We start from the raw sequence: 23,988 nt of genomic DNA, 5'->3' as shown, positions 1-23,988 counted from the left end.
GAGAGTATAAATATATAATGTATTATAAACAGCCTTTTAAGGTTNTTTTTTTATATTTAAATTTATATATTATATAAGAGTATTTTATTTGATTTAAGTACTGTAAGTAAATATTTTAAGTATTAAGTAGCTACCAGAGAAAATCCAAACAATTTTTCTTGATTTTCTCGCATTTCTTTGGGGAATCGAATAAATGATTCTAAAAAATCTTCAGAGAATTTTTTACATTCGAAGAGAAAAAATAAATTTTTATTATTTTAACTTTAAAAAAACAAACACATTTTAAGGTGCTTTTCTTGCATTTAACACTCATCTAAGGCTTAAATAATAGTAATTTTAAGCATTAATTCATTTAAAAATTCGTATAAACTAATATAAAAATGTAATATTTTTCGTATAATAATTAAATAATTTAATTTTTAAATTATTTTAAAGTTATTAATATTTTTTTTTATAAGTTTCGACATTACTGAAAGATTTAATTTTCCAATTTAGATCGCGACTTACAGGTTGAGAAACTTAACAGTGAGTGAATCTAAGTTTTTCTTTATTTACTTTTATAATAAAAAAACTTTTGAGTTTAGATTTTAATTGAAAATCGAGAAACGAAATAAGAAAGAGAATAAATTATAAATTATAAAGATTTATTCCAATATAAGCGATTAATTTATAATGGCTTCGTCGAATTAAATTTCATCACTTTTCAAGAAATTAATTAATGATAAATATAATAATAAATACACGAGTAAAGTTAAAGAATCTTATAGGATAAAATTTACAATTTTCGTAGAAAAAAAATTGATATTTTCAACGAATATTGAATATTTTAAAGGTAAAAATGTATTGATCAAAGATATTTTGACAATGTTGTGAAGTAAGGTTTTATGGGAGAGATACATATATCATGAAAATATTAACAAAATTACGATACATCATCTCAGCAGGGTGTAAAATCAATTCAGTAGTTACATATCCGTTTCAGTCGAAATGTGCAGCATTCGAAAGCAAGTTTTATCCTCATTTATAGTCTATCTTTCCAATTTTTTCCTGTTTTCTTCTTGTTTTTCGTATGATAAAGTTTCTTGTTTTTTTCTCTTACACACAGTTCCTGTCCAACGAACAAGGAATTGTATCATATGAAGAAAAAAATCGAAAAGGAAAAGTTCTTGTATTTCTTTCTCGATTTTTCTTCATAAAAGAAAGGAAAGATTATCTTTACACTTGGACTGGAACTATATGAAAAAGAACATAGCCAAGAAGTAGCTTTACATCCGGACAGAAACCTTATTAGGTGAAGAAGATAGCGAAATCAGATGCATATTCACACTTGGACTGGATTTATATGAAGATAGCTAAGATGTACCTTCACACTTGGACTGGATTTATATGAAGATAACTAAGATGTACCTTCACACTTGGACTGGATTTATATGAAGATAACTAAGATGTACCTTCACACTTGAACTGGATTTATATGAAGATAAGTAAGATGTACCTTCACACTTGGACTGGATTTATATGAAGAAGAAAGTAGACTGGAGAAGGTACTAACAGGATTTTATTAATATTCTTCATAAAAAACAGTTGAAGATTGTATTTGGACAAGACTACATCAAATAAGAAGAAGATTGTGAAGCAAAAGTTCTTGATCTTTAATGTTCTGTTTTAAGAAAAATTAACTAACTGAAGTCAACATTTACTATCGGTGTAATTAAAAAAAATCATAAATATTTACTTTCTCTATAAAGAAAGCTTCAATATTATAATTAATTTATAATAAATGTAACTAAAATATATATTTATATTAATAAAATCAGCATCTATTTACTTATTTATTTACATGTAAATTTAACTTACGCTTGGGAATATTTAAATAAAACAGAATAAAATGAAATAAGTTTTAAGGGTGAAAAACTAAAAAAAAAATAAATATAATTATTATTTTTTAAAGTTTTAATCCAAAGTAAGAACGTAAAGAATTCAGCTGCTCGCGATCAATCATGTTAAATCCTCTAGAAAATTGATGATGATTCTATATTATTTTGTTAAAAAATCGATTTTAAAAATATAATTATAGTTTAATGACGATATTAATCGATTTTTAAAAACAAAATTTTTATTTAAAACAAAGGGAATATTCTAATTTTGCTTAAATTTTATAGGGCAGATAAGCCGAGCAAAATATAATTATACAATCATTTTTATTTAAATGAAAATAATAATTAAGTATTTTTCTGAATAAATTAAATTAAATTAATAATGATCATTGTCTTCAGATAATATCTTTAAAAAATTTTTAAATATTATTAAAATTAAATTCTTTTTATAAAGTGTACAGGCAGAGCGTAACGCAATTAAATGTCACCTCGTCTTTATGAATAACATTAAAATTTCCAAAAATAATTAACTGTAGTAGTGTTTAAATGAATTATACAATTGTAGAAATTAATGGTAGTGGAAATACAAATTACAAAATGATACGGATTTCCTTGATTATGTTGAGTTACATATACAGAAATTGCTAATGTAGCTATATCTAGAATATTATTAAACTTTCAAAACTTTTACGTCTTTTTTTACGTTATGTTTTACATATAAATGAAAATACGCTTCTTCTTTTCTTAGGATTTTCCTCTTACTATGGACTTCCTCAACCAAGCATTCTCTTTAATCTTAGCTACTGTTGCACTCTATTTATTACACCTTTATTGTTTAACCTTCTCGTGTTTATGCTTACCAGAATCTTCTTACATTTCATCCTTGTTGACCTTTCTTTCTTCTCTCCTCTTCTCAGTCCATCATCACTTTAAATATACTCTCTCCCTCATCATTTACATATGACCATAGTTTTCTCCATAATATTTATGCTTAATTGTATTTTTTTCCTCTCGAATTTCCAAATTTCTTCGGGTATTTTCCAATCTTAACGCTCGACTTGATATCCAAAACTATCTTCATCAATGGAGATGAATACTTCATCTCCATTGACAGAGATGAAGATGAAGTTGTACATATTTAGTATTTAATAGTTACGTTATATATTATTTTAAATTTAGTTATTTTGTTAAATTTATAACTCCTAACTCTTTAAAAATACGTTCTCGAGGATTTATCATAGTTTTACCGAGCAGGAAATTGGACCCGGGTTAGATTTCCACGAAAAGTATTCAGAAAAAAAGTTAGAATAGTTAATAAATCAATATAAAATGCCTTTTTCTTTGGCCTAAATATGATTTTTCAGTAAAATTGAACTAAATTACATGTTACAGCGTAGAAATCTTTGAAAGAAGTTGAGTAAAACCGTAAAAATATACATATTTTTCTATTAAAAGAAAGTATTTTGAGTTTAAACGGAAAAAAAATATAAACTTTCAATTGCTATTGTAACAGAAATTCAATTATTAAAGTCATATAGAACCGAATTTCGTCTAATAATGCCATTTTAATGGTTTTAAAACCCATCGCTAGAGGGCGTTTCATTGATTTCGGATCAGCCCTCTAGCGGAGAGAGCAAACTTTACATTTGAACAGAGTTGATGTGTTTTAACAAAGAATAAATAGATTTATAGTTAAATTGATTGCAAAATATCTCATTTATCCAGAAAAATGTGTGTTTATTAATAAACCTTTATTGACAATAAGCTTCGAAGTTAAAATAGTTCAAATATATCATGAAAAATAACTGTTTGTTCTTATATTTTATGATATTTTCTTAAATAAATTTTGAAACATAAGGTCATAAGAATTTTTTGAAAGCAATAACAACTTCAAAATATTCATGAATATATACTTTAAATTCTAGAATCAATTTAGGGTATACTTTTAGAATAATCGATTTTTTTTTCTAGAAAAAGAAACNATAATTAAAAATACAGTTAATTTCGTTTTTCTTCCTTTCTTTCTTTCTCTAATTTTAATTAAGTCTGAAAAATTTCTGATAAGTTTCTTCATTTTCTTTCAATGTTATTGATATTATAAAAGAATAATGTAAACTTATATTTCTTTCAAGGTTATTTTTTATATGTTGATAATTATGGAAATATGAAAGAATGAATGTAAATACTTTTATTTTTTGAAAAAATAATGCAGTGTGTTCAAGGACACGTATCTAAAATTTAAATTTTGATTTCAAAAAATGGTTTCAAAACCAATCGCTAGAGGGCGCGCCACCTGTAACTCATTGATTTCTGATCAAGCCCTCTAGCGGAAAGGGCAAAAGCTTTTTATTTGAATAGAATTGTTACGTTTTAACCGAGTAAAGTAGATTTATATTAAAGTTTATTGCGTATATTTCCTTCGAAATAAAATTTGAAGCTATAGAAATAACTAAACAATATATTTTATAATTTTTAATATTATTTTATTTTTAAATTAATTAGAATTAAATCATTTTAATGAGTTTTGTACTTGAGCGAAAATCTAACATAATGATGTCAAAAAGTTTAATCAGTTAATATTTTAATATAACATCATTTTATTTATAGTATATGCCAAAACCAAAATTACTTACATTTCAAATGGGAAGTAATATATAAAAAATAAGAATATTAATGAATTAAAATTGAATGTAAATACAATCAAACCTCTATACAAAGGCCAATAGATTGAACTGATGGAAGAAGCCAACTCAACACATGTTCTTCTACTTATATGGGGAGGTTTTTATACGGAAAATTGACCCCTATATAGGCGTTGGCCACGTGAAGAAAACTCCACGTGACCAACCAATTTCAGATACGAACCCGCGACTTTATAAATAAGGACATAAATGGCCGTTGTTTGGAGGTTATTTTATATGCATTTTTGTTCAAAAAAAACTTCCTAAAAATGGCCGCTGTTTACAGGTGGCCGTTGTTATTAAGAAGGGACCAAGATTGGAGTTCGAATATATTTTTAAATAATTCGAATATTTTGATTAAATTAATCGATTATTAGACAAATTTATTAGTTTATGATCCTAAATTTATATTATTTTGGTCATAGCTTCTGTCGTTAGTCGGTTGCTACCATTCTCGAGTTTCGAAGCAACAAGTGAATGCTAAAAATCTCTTTCATTGGTTATCTATTGTGACGTAAAGATATCGATTGTTCTTTCACTTTTATGAGTAAACGCTTTACGTAAAAGGCAGTCATTAATGTATAATGATCACAAGTTTTTAAAACTCCTTAAATATAGTTATTATTAATAGAAACTTCTCTTGCGTAATTCATTTATGAATATGAATTTTACCGTTCCAGGTACGAAATGTTGTTTCCAAGAGTCCAACAAATGAAAGTAAGTCTTTCATAATATTCTATATTTATTAAGTATTATATGAACTTTCAAGTTTCATATTTCTCCTCCCGTTTAATTAAGCTGTTTACATGTAAACTAATCCAATATTATAACTTAAACTTTACTCGATAATAAACAAATTTGAGGTTTCATCTTTCATTTCTTATACTTATTTAGTAGAAGTAACTAATTAATGTATTTTAAAAATTAAGAAATTTTAGATTTCAATTAAGAAATATTTATTTTTTAATTAATATATTAAGGTATAAAATAATTAAATGATTTCCTATTTTGAAACTAGAAACTTCTATATATTGCTCTGGAAATTTCTCGCCCACCAGTGGAGTGGATAAAGCCACTGACTGAACACTGGTAGTTGGTCGTGGGTTCTCACCTCGCAAACTTGGGCTAATCACGCGGAATTTTTCGGGTGTTTTCACTTGTATAATACTTAAATAGGGCCACTTTCCTATAGAAAGTCCTCCCGGGAGGCATCACCCATCAGCAGATTGCCCACGTGTCACGCCATCAGATTTGATATGAGATGAAAAGTTCTGTTTTAATAGAAAAATCGTTCTTGTAATTAGTGACTTCTAAATACAATTATACTTAGAAGAACATTAATTTTGTCATAATTTGTTAAGAAAATTGATAAGCTTTGTCTACGAAATTTCATTAACTTATTTGTAAGTACTGTTTGAAGTTGTTTATATACGTAGTTAAAGTTTACGGGACTTAATTGTAACTTGTTATTTGGGTTTAATCTTAAGAGAATTAACAGAAAATAAACTTGTTTACAAGATAAGTGTGCCAAATATGGGATACGCTAAGGAATTTTTATTTATTTGTCTAACTTATTTACTTAGCAGATGGATATAAATTTACAAGTGTATGCAGCACATAGCAGTGCTCATAATAAAATATTGATAGGATCATAGAACATTATTTACGGGTTTTAAATGTCATCCATGAGACACATTAGGAACGCCGTATGCCTAATGTGATCACCTGTTATGCCCATTCTAGGGCTAGGTTTTTTAATTAAGAAGAATGGAAAACGTGCGGACACTTAATTGACATGTTAGGAACTCACGTACTTGGATTTGAAGCGTAAATAACTTATAAGTCTAACTGGTTTAAAACTACTTTTAAGTAAAGGAAAAGGCCAAAATAACGGGTTTTGATAATCTACAATAATAAAAGAGGCTTTCTTAATTTTATTACGTGATTGATTTGAATCGCGGGTCATTATGGAAACTTCTTTTATGAATACACATTTATAGGTGCTAACAACTAGCGAATATGGCTGTCAGAAACGGAGAAATGTTAGGAATATGTCCATATTTAGAGCACTTACCATCATTTATGGAAGTTTATCGTGTTTCTGAGGCAGCTCACTAGTGCCCGAGTGGATAAAGCAAGTGAATGCTGGCAGTTGGTCGCGGGTTCACACAGCTGGCCACGTGGATTTTTCCGAAGTTTCTTCACAGCTAAAATCTAAATCTTCCTTAAAAAGTACTTCCAGGAGGTCCCTTTGGAAATGCATCTCCAAGTGTTGCTATTGCCCCATCAATCCAATAGTAAGGAAAAGTCATTCAAACTCCAGTGTTTACTCCCTGTATAAATCCGAAATATAAATACGTATACATATATAGGTTAACAAACTTTTGGACCAAACATGTATATATTATTATTATTTTAAGAACGGATAGTTAGAAACAACTGTTAAATAATACATCGGTTAACCGAATTTTGGATCACACACTGTAAGTATAATGCTTCCCATTACGATAATATTTAATAAATACAGTATAATAAACTCGTCTATACCCTGAAAATTAAGCTTTTTGCCATTTTATAATAATTAATAATATAAAAAGTGTTTTTAAATAAAATCTCTAACAGATGGCGCAACATGCAATTTTACTCTTGCCGGGAAAGTTACGCAACTTTTTTTTTGTTTAATTTTTACTTTTAAGTAAACAACTGAAGAAATATTAATAAAAAAATTGATTTTTGTACTTTAAATTCTTAAAGGTATTTGCCTAATTTTAAAATAATTTTTAACTGGATGCTGCTTCATTAACTGTAATGTCACCGGATTAAGGAAGAGTCATTCAAACTCATTAATTTACCTTTAATTTTTTTTCTTCTTATTGTTTAAGACTTTCTTCTAGATTTCGTCAAACTATTAATTACTTAATCGGACGGCTTCATTTATTTTATTTTTCTTACAATTGATTAACACGATGATAATTTATTTATGTTTCTGTCCGATAAAGCGATTAACCACGGTCGTTTATTTTTCTAAAAACTGTTTTTTTTATTTAAGTTACTTAAATAAAACATCTTTCTTGTAATAAATTTGAAATTTTTGTATAGCAGTTAATTATGTAAATTGCCTCTTTATTAGTTTTTAAAATTAAAATAATTCGATTTAAGTAATAAGTTCCCTAGGTGATCTATTTCGTGCTTTTCCGCCATATTGAATGCGATGCGACGCGAATTCTAGCGATTTTAGAAAAGTATAAACTGTCTTTTTATAGAAGGATTGGATTGATAGAATAAAGCAATGCGACATTTGGACGATCTGCCAAAGAGCCGATTCCTAACGAGAGGACTTTCTATGGTAAATTGGCTTCTATATTTGTGTTAGACACTCGAAGAAAACCTGAAAACTCCACGTGGCTAACCTGTTGGTTAGACGCGAACCCACTGATTTCTTTGTATTAAAGACTCTAAAAGAGATAGGCTGCTATGCCTCGAGGCATAATGCCAAGGCCCTTTATGTGGGCACGAATACGTCATAATATTGAAAGCAAAATTGTTGTGATTATTAGTTTAAATAAAATTTTCTCTGTAACTTTCATTAAAATTGATTTTATAACATGTATAATTAATCAAAATACTGTAAATTAATTTATTGCTAAAATTACTCCACGGCTCTTTAATCATCTTTACTCTTGTAATATATAAAAATTCTTGTATAATCTTTTTCTGATAAAATATAAAGTCATTAGTATTGAATTTTCTTTAATGACTTTTATCTTTTTCCAGGATGCCCCTTGACTAAGAACTGCATGAAAATGACAGAACATCCTCAAGCAACAACACTGCTCAACAAGCAGGAAGTGAATCCAGCATTATCAGATCAAGATGTAAACAGTACTTTAGACTTCAAAAGAGTCACGGCAAACGAAATCGTCACGGCCACTGTGTTATCAGTGGTGATATTAATTATCGTCATTGGGAACTTGCTCGTGATTATAGCAGTCAGCACAACGCCCAGACTGAGAACAGTTACGAACTTTTTCGTGGTATCGTTAGCAGTAACGGATCTACTTATGGGCCTTCTTGTAACACCATTGGCTGTTGTACGAGAATTTACATCAACCTGGGTATTTGGGAGGATTTTTTGCGAGTTGTGGATATCTTTAGATGTCTTTCTGTGTACCGCTTCCATTCTGAACTTATGTTGTATCAGCCTGGATCGATACTTTGCAATCACTTCACCGCTTACTTACGCTGTAAAGAGGAGTGGACGTTTAGCTCTATTTATGGTAGCTTTAGTCTGGATCCTCTCAGCAGCAATCACCTGCCCACCCGCATTTGGCTGGCACGAAACAGGCCGCAACAATTCACCCACTTGTGAATACAACAGCGACAGAGGTTACATTGTATACTCGGCTTTAGGGTCATTTTACATACCGGCATTCGTTATTGTTTTTGTATACTGGAGGATATTTGCAGTTGCCAGGAAGAGGCAAGCCATTCTTATTCAGGGTGACCAAGAAGTGACGATTTCTCAAACACTGGACAGCGAATCATCGCAGTCGGAAGGCGTAACCGCTAAGGCAATGACAATAGAAAGTGATAACAAGAAAGAGATATTTATATTATCGAAAAATATACCGAAAGATAACTGTAATAATTGTGAAAATTCGAAAAAATCCGAGACTCATAACGGTTGGAACCGTAGCACAAAATCAAAAAGTTCGCTCAATACTTACAGGATCCATTCGTGCCATCAACCAAGAAGAGATGGTTACGAAAGGGCAGCATTTCAGAGAGAAAGAAGAGTTGCCAAATCTCTATCCATTGTAGTTGGAGGATTTTTACTTTGCTGGTCACCATTTTTTGCTGTTTATCTCATAGAGCCATTCTGTAGCACCTGTACTTTTCACCCGATTCTACTCCGATGTCTTGTATGGTTAGGGTGGCTTAATTCGGCCATCAATCCCTTTATCTATGCTCTAAATAATAAAGATTTTAAGAGGGCCTTTCTCAGGCTTACTATATATAGAGTTAGAAGGCCTTGGAAGGTTCCAAGACGACACAATCCCAGTCATTATAATTAGGACTAAGCCAGGTAACTTTTTTTAACTTGGCAACAGCATTCTAGTCAGAAATGTTAATAAAATCATATAGAACTTACGTATCTGAATCAAAATTTGAAAAATTTTACTTCTGGTCAAAGATTTTAAGTGAAATTTTAAGTAAAAACTTGATATTTCCCTTCGAAAATTGAGGGAAATTGTTAAATTTCTCAATTAAAATATTTTTAATAGATGATTTTCAATTTAAAAAGTGAAATCATTATAAAAATTAATCGTAATTATCTTTATTAATGTATTTTCCTTTGTAAATAGCTAAATGACAATAAACATGTCTACTTACTGTCAGAAATGTCCATCACATATAACACTGTAAATTCTTTTTTCTTCTGTAATTCGATGTCGTTACTAATTAAATCCAATTAAAAATAATTTAATTAACTTTTAACAATTAAATTAAGATTATAAATCTGTTTCTAAATTAATAACACGATTTTTTAAAAAAATAATTGTTTATAAAATTGTATTGTTATTAAAGTATTGATCTTTTGTAAGTTATGGAAATTACTGAAAATTAATAATTATAAATTAAAATCTGTTATCTGTTGTACATAAAGTATATAATTAAATATTTAAAAATAAAATTAAAGAATGAAAAATTTAATTTTTTTAAATAATTTTTGTGTATTTTTAAAAAAAAACAAAATGATTTAGAAGCCATTTTAATTCTATAAAATTCAGTTAAAATAATAAAAAATTAAATAAATTCTCGAAAGAAAACACACGAAACTATTTTTAAATTTAAATTTGTAATCGAATTTAACGGTCAAAAATGTAAGGAGCCAATCAAAATGCTTGTAGCTAACGAAATGAACAGAAATCAATTACGTTAGAATAGGAAATGACGTAACAATAATCGATTGTGATTGAGTTATAACAAATTATGCCTCATAAAAAAGTTCGTTTGATGCTGAAGAAAACAGGAAATATTTAATTTACTAACATTTTCGCCCATTTTGTAGCAAAACTAGCGCAATAGTGAGGAAGACGTAGAAATCAGCAGATATAACATCATAGTAATCATAATGAAGGTGAAATTATATTGTCACGGGTTTAAAATTTAGGTAATATAGGTACTACTTCCGCTTAAACTTTGAAACATTGTTTCTGTGAAGGCTAATGCATACTAAAGAGAGCTTACCGTATATAGAGTAAGAAGACCTCGAAAAGCGCTACTTCGGGGTACACTTATTCATAGGAACTATAAACCGAGCTGTAAACAATTAAATTAGTGATGGAACACGGTAAAAAACATGTAACAAACGTGTGGTAAAACATATCCAGCTATTAAACTATCTCGATATAGCACCACTCTCGTAAAGCGCAATGAATACGTTTTACTTACTTGTGTGATCCTAAACACACACAATATAATCACAGAACCACGGATTTCAGTCATTGTTTCTTAAATCTACTATACCGGGGTGCTCAATATCGAGGTTCAATAGTATTGTACGTATATAATTAGTCATTACACTTTGTTTTTCTACTTTATAACTTGATACTGATTTGATTTGTCGTTCTAAACAACCGAAATTCTAATTTTAAAAGTTATAAATTTATTTTTAAATCTTAAAATTTTAATTAATCTATTCATTATTTCTTGGTTTCTAAATTGAAAAATACGATTGAACCTCTTAACAACGGCCATCGAGGGAAGGACAATAGAAATAGTCGTTGTTTGGTGGTTATTTTGTATGCATTTTTTCCCAACAAACTTCGGCCGTTATTAAGAGGTGTCCGCTGTTTGGAGGTTATATCGTACGCATTTTTCTTCAAAAAATTCCTAAAAATTGACTGCCGTTTAGAGGTGGCCGTCATTGAAGGTTCGACTGAATTTTAGAATGGTTTTTATCTAATAAGCATTTTGAAGCCATATTTTTGTACTTTTAATTCACATTATATATAATGTGAATTATTAGATACTTAGTTTTAATTGCATAGTTATTTTAATTAAAAAAATAATTAATTAAGTTTAATTTTTTCTAAGATCCCACACGAGTGGAAGATTGTCTGGAACATCTTTAAAGATTTATTTGTGGTTTTTTTTTTGTGTGGAGGAACCAACTTTTTCTCATCAATATCCCAAATGGTTTGTGGTTTGTACTGATTCAATTTAATAGAACATTAAATAAAATGGTTTCTTCACCGCTGACGTCTTCCTTCCGTACCTTTTTATACTGGACAAGGCCAAATCAATTGATTTATGTTTCTCTTCCCTGGCTAATTACTTAAAATTTAATTTAAAAAATGTAGTTAAATTTCTTTACATTTAGTTTTTTTTTTTCATTTGTTTGATCGAGAAATTTTTAAATTGTATATGTATACAATACGACAAAACCTGTCTAACACGGACACCTAAAAACTCGAAACTAAACTGTTTTCTATTTAAAACTATTACAAGCCGAAAACCTGTGTAACGCGGACTCTCGGAAACCAATTGCTTAACATAACCTGCGTAAAGCGACATTGTTCGGCGTAATGTTGGCTAAAATCTAATCGCTGTTACTGCTGTATCTGGCTGTCAATCATCCACCCAACACTCTGGAAGAATTAATGAATAAAAAAAAATAACTTTCTATAAAGCGGAAAATTCTGAACGGTGCCATCGCTTTCCGTTTTAAACAGGTTTTACCGTAAAGAAATAAAAATAATAAAATTTCTCCGTTGCTTCTTAGGAAGTCTACGTATCATCCAAACCATCCTCTAAGCATCAATCAAAATTTTTCCAATATTGCTCCTCCTTATCCTTTTGATAAGAGAAAAATAAATAAGGAGGAAATCCTTCTTAACCTTTAGATAAAAAGGAGTAAGGGAGAAAACATCTTTCGTTTTCTTATCCAATGGATAAGATGGAGCAAAGATGGTGAAATCTTGGATGATGGAAGAATTAGAAGAATCTTTGTTATTTCTTATTTAGGGGATCTTATTGAAAGAGAAGAAACGTGCTCTTTCCTGCCCAATAGACCCAATACAAAGGATAAAGAGCAATGAGCAATCATACACAGAAGAGCAAAGATTAAGATGAATCTAATTATAAAGATTAATTTTATGTATCATCGTGCACTCGTATTGTTTTCTTATGTGTTATAGCTTTGTGTAGTGCATACATGCAAAAGTTATTTGCAGAACAGGGAAGGGTTTTATGAATCATTGTATAGTAAATTATGGACAAATTGTCATAAAAATGTAGAGAAATCATAATTCGAACGAATTCGATGGATTAGTAGGCGATCCATTACATAAACTAGTAAATAAGATTCGATGTGTGATTTCACATAATTTTCATTTATTCCTTCTAGTTTGATACAATGCAATGACTCATTCTAGTTCCATTTTCTTAAGTACAATACAATGGATCATGCATTCAGAAAATGGAACTAGTACGAGTCATTGCAATGCTTCAGAACATGCAATAAGAATGAACCATTATATTGCCTTAAACTCAATAGAACGGAACTGAACTTAAACACAGGAGGTTATGCAATACGGATGAATTTCTGGATTGCCTAATCTCCTATATTAATTAAGTTCATGCAATAGTTACTTAGTGATCCATTGCATTGATCCATTGCATTGTTCCATTACATGTACGGTTCTTAGAGTAACCTATTGCATGAATTCAACTAAAGAGCTGATATATGTTGCATTACATAGATTTTCCTCTATCTTAATGAGATAATTTAAAGAATGGTATTTAATTCGAATGATATAAAGTCTAATCAAGAAATTCCCTAATGCGGCTGAACATTAGGGAATTTCTTGATTAAGTTTTTACACAACGAGCTGTTAATAAGCCACATAATTAACAGTAATTTTGTATAGGAAAATTGGAAGAAATTAATTATATTTATCTATAATTTGCTATTAAATAATGTCTATTGTTTGCAACCTTATTCGGAGGGACCGGGTTCGAGCCCCCTTCTTAGTTACTGAATAACATGAAGATTTCCATCGCTATCGACTCGGAATGTAAATTATTTAATAATAAACCCTTTACTGGACGAATAATTTATTAAATTATCGTAAAATTTACTGCATAAATCAATAATGAAGTTGAATTATAGTGGAATTCAAGGTCACGAGTAGATAACGTTAATGAAATTCGTTGGAGAAGTAACAATCGATACGGGTCTCATTTGACCTCGTTATCTGTAAAACTATTAAACGTCACGCAAAACAATCAAAATATTTAAATAATTTTACCTTTTCTGCAATACAAATTAGATTTATAATTTCAAATAATAAAGAAAACATTACGTAAATATCAACTGTTTGTGTCCGCGTGATCAGATTGTATGTAAATAAGTACACAGATCACACTTTATAAGTGAAAATAATAAAATAACAATAAATGCAAAACACGTAAATATACTTATATAAATAGACAAGGTGTATAAACGTATAAACACACCTAAATGCATTTATGTAAATACAAAACACAGAAATACGACTGTATTAACAGCAAACACGTAAAGACACCCACGTGAACACAAAATATATAAATGTACTTACGTAGATACAAGACAAAGAAATATATTTAAATAAACACAAACAAGTATGGACACCTACGTAAACACCTAAATACAAAACACATAAAGACAACTGAACGAACACGCTTGTACATATATACAAAGCATACAAAAATACGTACAAAAACTAATATAAACATACTCAACAGTATGCACCTACATATCTACATATTCTCTTCTATACTCATCTAACAGTACACACATCTATATACACACTAAACAAATCCAAATATATATTTGGTACACGTAGACGAAACCTTATGTAAAAAGTGATTATCAGTTTCGACCACCCTTGACTTGAATATATACATATTTTTAACTTTACAGGGTGGTCCAAAAGTTAGTTAACAGGAATATATTATAAAAAAACATCTAAGAATTGTAAAGAAGTAAACTCCTTACACACGTAAAAAAAGATCATGTATAGAAAAATCGATAAATTCATTATGATAATGCGCTACAAGTACGTAAAACACATATAAAATAATAAGAGAAGCATAAATAAATCATTCTGAATCTTAATTTTGTAAGATTCAATGGAAAATATCATGCTAAATCCTTAAAATATTGCATTATACACGAAGATGAATGCTGCTTTATTATGTGTTAAGATAATATAATTTCGGATGCTAAGATGACAGGATTCATTATCCTGTATCTTATTGGAATAATAGAACAAGCACCTATTTTACGTGCATTAAATTCCATTTTTCTTGTGTATATACACATTTTTAATAAGGAACATCATTCTAAAATTGAAGAATGATAGGGACAATCCTTAAACAATAGGACTATTCAGGTAATGAGCTGTATTAGGAGAAGATCCTTTTGTTCTTCTATAATATGATAATGCTTCTAAGTATATAGAAAAATGGGCTTTATTATAATAAAAGCTCTGTTACGATGATGACTGTTGGATCCTGTCATCCTATTGTAGCAGGATAATGGATTCTGTTACTTAAAAAAAGAGGCTTTATTATGATAATGCGCCTTATAATAGCATCGTATCATCTTATTGTAGTAGGATAATAGATCCTGTTCCGTAGATAAATAGGAATTTTATGATAATAACATGCAGTATACATGTATAGGATGCTGCGTGTTACCTTCAGCAGAATATTGCATGGTGTTGCCTATATTAAAATAGAATATTGCGCTTTTAGGAAGCAATAAAGTAAATTCAGCCAAAGTTTTTAATTAATTTACATCAGCATAAATCCTTTTATAAAATTAAAAGATTAGAAACGGCATTAATGTATTTATAATGAGATAAATTTATATATAATAAGAAATTTCTTAAAATTTATAAACAAAATATTCAATATAATTTTAATTAAATTGCTGCTAAAAAAATAAGAAAAATTTTAAATAATTTTAGCTTAAAATATTTAGAAATTATTAAAAAAACAAATAAAATTAAAATTAAATTATTTATTATTAATTTCTTAAAATTCGTATCTTGGTAATGATTTTTGCAGATTTTCTAGTTTTTAACCGTTAAAAACAGGAAAATAATGCAAAAATACATTTTAAAAATAATCTTTTATAAGAAAATTAAATTTATTATCATTATTTTAAATCATTAAATATTAAAATTTCGTTTAAAATATCTGTAAATTATTAATTTAAGACTTTACATTATTAGAAAAGGTTGATACGTCTTGCTAATTTCTCCTTCGCATAATAAAGCTGAAGTTAAATTAATTTAAAGATTTTAAAAGATATCCAATTAAACATTCCCATTTAAGCTTCACGTAAGTCATTTATTATGTTATTTAAATTCAATACAATGTTATAAGAGATAATGTAACAAAAATCATCTCAAACTGTAGTTCCCGAGCGACGATAATACATTCACATTAGAAATCTAATACAATTTCTCTCGAACTATATACCTCACCCGTACTAAACTTATATAAAATTAAACCTGATAACTGGCCCTATACAATAAAATTACCTAAATTTGCAAAGAAAGGACCACAGTTAAGATATCGTGAAAAATATCGCGATAACAATGATAAAATCTGAGAGTTTCGCGTGATTGTATCGTCTTCTACACAGAATTTCAAGATATTTGTAAGAATTTTAATTTAATTTTGAATCTGTAAAGATTTTTCTTGATGAAATTAAATATTTTTCTTATATTGTAAGTTTGTAATTGCCCCACGAATTTACTCACGTGTTGTTAACTCGATTGTAGAAAATTGGAGTTGATTTACTGGCCTTTAACGACGTTAAATGAACCAAATTTTCTTGGCCAATTTAAAAATAAAATTTAAAAAAATGTATCTTTATTGATTTTCGCGTAATACTTATATTCCATTAATTTAAATTTAATCATTTCTCCAATTTAAAAGTGTAATTGTGAATAACTCTGAAATTATTATAATTTAAGCACAATTTTCTTCAGGATTTTACTAAAAATTATCGTTTAAATCGCTAAAAATAAGCAAAAATATTGAGTTTTTGCCTTTAAAAACTTAAAAAATTAATAAATAATGAACTCTAATTTAATTAAAATTAAGATAATTGTTTACTATAAAACAATTTTTTAGTGAAAAATACCATAACATACACCATAAAATATCTAAATATAAGCTTAGAAAACTTAAATTTCGAAAAATTTAATATAATTTTAAACTATTTTCTATAAAAAATGCTGAAAAAGTAAGTAAATCGATTTGCATTCTATTTTTCTTCTTATCTGGTGGAAAATAAGCTTTGTTTTTACTTACAACAGTAAAATTCTCTTTATTTTAAAGCTTAAAACTTATAAATTTCTGAAATATTATAGATAAAACTCTTTATTTATATAATATTTTATTCACAACACTATAAATGCCGAGTAAGGAAGAGGGAAATGTATTTATATCGTTGTAAATATAGATTAAGAAGAGTCATAGATGCGTAACTAAATTTTCAAGTAACAAAACGTAATCTTTCTTCCTGATGAATACAACAATGATGATGATGATGGTTAAAATGTTCTATTCCCTTCTACTACAGTGCAAACCACTATCCTGTAAAGCCCATTTTATATAGATTGGTCCATTCTTGCACTAAATGCGCCCATTATTAGAGACTAGACCTATTCTCTTATTACAGTGTCACCCATTTCTCTTCTAAAACCCATTTTTCTATCATATAAAAGGAAAATAAGATAATTTATAGTAATGGGTCGTAGTGTAAGAGAGAAATAATATTACTGTATAAGTCTATAAACGTTATAAATCATCAAGTAATCCTACTGCAATGGGATGATACAAAAAATCGCATTATAGAAGGACAGTGGTGTTTTAGTACAGTACAATAAAGGTAAAGTACTTAATCCTTCCATAGTGGAACTATTTATCAAGATAAAGCCCATTTCGTGAAGAATATTGGACAGAAAAATGCCCCATTTTCTTCCATAACCCATTATTGTAACAAAGCCAATTGCTTACTCAAAAACGACGTGTTATCCTATTATTATATTGTAGAATTTAAAATAGAATACATTAGAATACTTCCCCTTTCAATTTATCGTGTCTACTGTTAATAAAATTGCGATTCTTTTGCATCTTCCCCTCTTGAAACCCAATAAATGTATTAAATGATCGAATTTATGAACTAAATTATTGAAATATCAAGAAAAATTTGTTATTTAAAGATAAATTTTAACATTATTTTTTAAATAAATAAATAAAAATTACATTTATTTATGCAAATTAACAAATTCATTAAATCTTCACACTGTATGACATGGTGTTGTTACTTTACACATCACTTCTTAGCTCAGTTAATTAAAAAATTTCCTGTAAATTTATATTATTTTTAATATTTAATACGTCTCTAGTCAATCCTTAATCAAAATTCAATTAAAAATATCAAATTTTCTGTACAAAATCCTGATAAATTACGATATAAAAAAGACAAAACGTCAGCTTCTCCTCACAGCACGCTAACTGAGCAGAGAAGCGGAAATAAAGGGGCGAAGTACTCGTGCCCCTTAATGTTTGCTCTACTGCCAGCTACCGATGGTATTCAGGGAAGCTTCAACCAATCAAAATTCACGTTTTATGTAGACGTAATTTAAATTTAAGTATTTTAATTTAATAAAAATAAACTTTATATTATTTTAAACGTAAATTAAACGTGATTAAACAATATATTGTTAATGAGATGTGTAATGTAAGGATGTTAAAGCTTGATTAAACTAGGAAAATCTATTAAAATTAAGATATATTAAATGATAAAATTAATTTAATTCGTTTATTAATCTTTTACCATTTATAAAAGGCATAAATTAATTTAAAACAATTAATAATATAAATTTTAATTACAATTAAATTGTTATTTAACTTCTTTCGTGTAGAAAATAAATTTAAAAATAATTTTAAAAATTTTTAATTAACAATTTTATATAATTATTTTTTAAATAAACATTTACAGTAAAATTTCTAATTTTAAATATCATTACCGAACCTGTAATAACGACCATTACCCAGCAATGGCCACCTGTAAACGGCGACTACACTGTAAATAATGGCCATTTTGGGGGATTATTTTACTATAAATGCATACAAAATAACCTCGTAACAACGGCCATGTACATATAAAATAACTTCTAATCAAAGACCACCTGCTAACGACGGCTACCTGTAAATAGTGGCCATTTCTTCAGGAACTTCTTTACCATAAATGCGTATAAAATAACCCTGTAACGACGATCACCCGTATACAAAATAACCTCCAAACAGCGGCCATTTTTAGTGGCCGTTGTTTAAAGGTTCGTCTGTAACAAGTATCCTAATTATTATTATTTATTATTTAAATTATCATTAATCGTGATTATTATTAATTATTTCTTTCAGTAGAAATTTATTTATGAAACAAATTCAATGAATTTTATTTCTGATATAAATTAAGTTTAATTAATGATTTAATAATGTTTGCAATTTATTATATTTAAATGATATCTTTCCTTTAATTTTTTTCCCTGCAAATATTAACAATTAAAAATATAATTATAAATCATTTTAATGGTAAATTAAACAATTTTTAATTAAAAAAACAACATGAAATTTCAGGAAATGATCCATCTAATTTTATTACGTTTACTTAAATTAATTGCGTTATAACTCAATTAAATGGTGTAAAACAAAATAAAAATTCAGTTAGAATTTCTACATTTAAGTAATAAATTTTTATTTAATTTATTAAATATTAAATTATTTATTTTTTTAAAAAGCATTAAAACAATGTTTAAGATATATTTATAACATTTATCCCTAAATAGATTGTTAATTAAGGTTAATATTGATTAAATTGTGTACCGTATAATTGAACGTCGCGCCTTAAAATCACACTTCACTGCTAAGTTTCTGTGCTTTGCAAAGAAGCTATGACGACTTTTTTCTCGAAATTATATTTAATATAAGTTTAAATTTAATAAATTTTTAAAATTTTATTTATTTTTATATAATAATAATAATAATACAATTAAATTCAAGACGATTAAAATTATTTTATTTAAGTTTTTATTTCATATATGGCTGGAAAAATGACTAAATGTTCTGCTACACAGACACAGGATTGTCCAAAAGTTAGTTTACTACTCTACATATTTCTAGAATGGGCTTTATCCGTACTTAAAACATGTCTAGGTTAACAGAATTTTGGGCCGCACTTTAAAATAATTTATAACATATCGTTTAATTACAATTAAATCGTGCAGAAAATAAATTTAAAAACAATCTTATATAATTGTATTTAATAAATATTTTACAATAAAATTTATAATTTAGTTATTATAAACGAACCTCTAAGAACGGCCATTACGCAACAACAAAATCCACCTGTAAATAGCGGACATATTTTAGGAGCACGATTAAAGAGAGAGATGGTATACAAAATAACCTCTAATCGACGGCCAACTCTTAACAGAGACCATTATTTTAAGAACTTTTTAGAAGAAAATGGCATACAAACTAACCTGCTATCAACGGCCATTTTTAACCTTCTCTTCGCATAATTTTATCAATATTTAATACATATCATAAGAGTGTTGCTGGAGTGTATCTCTCTTAAAAACTTTTCCATTGATTTTTTCTTGTGGCACGTTTCGAGTGAGACATCTGAATGGCAATCGTAACACTTCTCGTGTCATTTTACGAGTTTCAAATTTAAATTTTGGTGGGCTCAAACTGATTTTAAAATATGAATAAAGCTGCACAGATAAGGCAATGCTATAAAGATGTAATTCAATTTTCCTTTAAATTAAAAATTGATCTCCCTGGATTTACACGTGTGCTAATAACAGATTTACTCTCTTGATATAAACTCTTTATTTTTCTTATCAAAGATACATAAAAATATGAATTTTTACTACAAGAAAGTTATATAAAGTGTTTTTTAAAAGAAATTGTGTGGTGTCAATAGCTTAACGTGGAGAAGTTCTATCCAATAAGAAGCTTAAGACAAACTCTACGAATTATCTTTATATATAGATTGGGTGAAAAGTAACTAGGCATAGAGAAATCATTATTTATTTCATATTTATAATTCTAACATGGTTAAAATTATTTTTCTTGCACCATATTAAATGGAAATAAGGATGCATACTTAAACTTGTGTAATATATGTCATCCTTTCTGCATAGTAGCCATTGATTTCCACACCTCATAGCGTTAATCAATCTGCTCTCTCACCTGAACAGACAAGTTAGCCATCTTTATGCTACTGTACGTGCGGCCTCTCACGGTCACTGTCCACATCATTGATGCTATGTTATAAAGTTTCCTTAATGGTACACAGGCACACTGAATTTTATTAAGATTGTAGTAATATTACGAAAATTAAAGCGATTTTTCTATGCCTAGTTACTTTCCACCCACAATGTATTTACTGGCATTTGTATTAATTATCTGAAATTCTATAATGCATACAATAAGAAAAACTGCTTTTTACTTACATTTTTCTCTATTGAAAATACATGGATTCGAATCTTATCTGTTCCTAAACTTAATCTTTTGTTTTTTACGTTTGAAAATAAAAATTTTGTAAAACTTTGGATGACATTTCACTGAAAGATTCCAGTTCGTAGTTAATTTGCCTTATTTCCAACAGATGGCGCCTATCGAAATTTAAAAACTTTTTACAGTGTTGCCAGCAAGATTAATAAAAAATCAAAGCATGTTAATTACATTATATTTTAATTACATTTATATATTATTATAGTAAATTAAATTTGGAGACTGCTATATAAATTAACGCATCCAATTTTTCCTGGCCAATGGTCCTGCACGTTAGTGCGAATAAAATGTCAACAAAACAAGAATTATTTTATTATTGTAAAATAAATATAAAATTTCGTAATGTCTACATTAAAAAATATTTTATTGTCCACTATAATAATATTGCAAAATAAGATTTTTGTTAGCTTAATTGAGTGTGCAAAATGAAACTTAAAGGAGAATAATTTATAACTATGTGACTAGAATACGTGAAAATTCTGTGACAGCTGCTTTATTGTCAGGTGTATTTTTTGGTCATGTGATTCTTAAGACGTAGAAATCCTGTATTTTATTTATCTTATTGCGTGTTCTACAACATTGCACTTTTTATAAGTTCAGTATATGCAAATGAAAATAAAGATATGAGAAGAATAATTTTAAAACCATCTCATAAAAGCTGAATTGATGAAATGACATTTTTTCATATGAGATGGTTACAAACAGGATAACATTTGGCGCGAGATACTCGCATATGTGTGATCCTATCTCCTCTGAAAGTTGTATTTACGTAAAATCCTAAATTTAGAAGGCTACACCAGTCAGGAGACAGTGTCAAATGGTCCTTCAAGGAATATCTAATGTTAATCTGACTAGCACTAGAGAACAGTGGCACGTTATCCTGTGGGCAAAAAGAGAAATTGCCTGTGGCCCCACCAATAGAGGGCCCAAATCAATCTTATATAAGAAAATATTGCCCAAAAATTCTCTACAAGAAATGTGTCTAAAGTCAACACTGTACGTGAGGTTCTAATTGAAATTCGCAAGGGCTCTACGAAGCTACAATGAGTCAATACTAGAAAAGCACTAAAATAAAACTCAATTAATACGAAAAATTTGGATTTTTTAAAAATATTTTTATATGTATTAAGGCTGATTAATTCTTTACGTCTTTACTTATCTTTAAGTTCGTAAGGACACTTTGATCGACTTTCTTGGCACTCAAACAGTAGGTTAAGTAAGTACCATTTTATATTACACTAGTATATAAAACATAAGTAATCATATCGAATTATAATAAACATTTCCATTTAAAAGCTATTAAAATTTATAAGAACACTATGACGATAGCTCAATAGCATCTGTTAAGAGATGTCATTAAAAATAACTTTTATATTATTAATTATTACGAAAAATCATAACAAGCTTAATTTTGAGGATAGAGACGAGTTTTTTCTTTACAGTTCCAAACAACGTAACGAATTAAGTGTTACCTTATATACTTCTTATAAATTACTGTAAAATAAAACATTCAATTAATTTTAATTTACAATATTCAAATATAATTAATTATATTTAATTGCATTTAGTGATTTTAATATAATTAATATGCAGATATTGCTATTGCTTCATTACTAATAAACATAGACATGCGTTTAAAAGCCTTTTAATACAGAAATGATGCTATAATGTTATTGATATATATAAATTATACAGTTCATTTTACATGAATTACACATGTCATCTATGGTATGATCTATGAATTTTTCTTATAGGCCTACATATAATTTATGCTCGATTATGTACGGTATAATCCTACAAAGTAGAAGCTTATATTAAAGTAATATAATGTATGCTTAGCACTGTATCTACATAATATAGGCTATATAGAGTAGTTTGTAGAGTTCCACTTCAATACGCGCATACCCCCCCCCCGTTTCTTCATGCAGCGCTCGAGAAGCGCTTTACAGCGAACACACTGAAACTGGTTTTTAATTGGCCAACATTGCTCGTGACGTCATTTCGCTACATTCTCCCTGCATAAAGAAACGCGGGGATACTGTATTCTGTGTAATGTAGTATATATTTATATGCCCTACACTAAAATGAAGGCATAGTACACAGCGTACAAGCTAGTGTATCGTATACTGAAATGGCTTAACAATTTAATACAATAGAGAGGTTGAGGCGCACGTTTTAAACGTGTAAACGTGTACGTGTGACGTTCGGCGCCGCTTTCCCGTAAGCCTAAAAGTGTGACGATGGTGTTTGGAATGTCGAGCGTGATTCCACCGACTATCCAAACACCATTGTCAAACTTTTAGGCTTACGGGAAAGCGGCGCCGAACGTCACACGTACACGTTTACACTTTTAAAACGTGTGCCTCAACCTCTCTAGTAAGATTATTATATGCACGTGTGTGGAGGATACGATTTTGTTCACCTCCTTCGAAGCTTAATAACTCCTATGCATTTTGTCTAAAATTTCTGAAACTTTGCAGGGAGATGTGTGTATTGGTGTTATTAATTCTACCAAATTTTGGTAATTAAAGGCCAAGGTGAAGGGGAAATAAAAGGGTCGTGTATATCTCCAGTAGGGTCGGATATAGTGACGATTTTACTCGTTATTAGCATTTGCAATTTTAATAAAACCCATTTCTACTCTCAAAATTAAGTTTTTGTCATTTTATAATAGTTAAAAATATAAACATTTTAAAAATAAAATATTGTAACATATGGCGCCACCAAATGTTGCCGGAAAAGTTAAGCAACTCGTTTCTGGATTTTTAAAATTT

The 23,988-nt window shown here is 28.5% G+C and overlaps 1 protein-coding gene across 5 annotated transcripts in view; it reads left to right on the top strand.

Annotated features, from left to right (window-relative positions):
- LOC111634248 (octopamine receptor Oamb-like) overlaps window positions 1-10,076 on the top strand; it is an 86,143-nt gene extending 76,067 nt beyond the window's left edge. For 2 of the 5 annotated variants that reach the window (XM_023378977.1, XM_023378974.1), the window contains exons 2-4: window positions 496-525; window positions 5,239-5,275; window positions 8,333-10,076. In XM_023378977.1, the coding sequence (XP_023234745.1) occupies window positions 8,356-9,633 (1,278 nt within the window). In that variant the 5' untranslated portion in view covers window positions 496-525; window positions 5,239-5,275; window positions 8,333-8,355 and the 3' untranslated portion in view covers window positions 9,634-10,076. Of the gene's footprint in view, window positions 1-495; window positions 526-4,777; window positions 5,138-5,238; window positions 5,276-8,332 lie in introns of those variants that run through there. The other 3 variants (XM_023378979.1, XM_023378975.1, XM_023378978.1) reach the window with 2 other exon arrangements.
- Window positions 10,077-23,988: the final 13,912 nt, after the last annotated feature.

The sequence above is a fragment of the Centruroides sculpturatus genome, unplaced genomic scaffold (genome assembly GCF_000671375.1).
Source record: "Centruroides sculpturatus isolate CEXI.00-Female unplaced genomic scaffold, Cexi_2.0 scaffold792, whole genome shotgun sequence".
Lineage (NCBI taxonomy): Eukaryota > Metazoa > Arthropoda > Arachnida > Scorpiones > Buthidae > Centruroides > Centruroides sculpturatus.
This window is presented reverse-complemented; position numbering and strand designations above follow the sequence as displayed.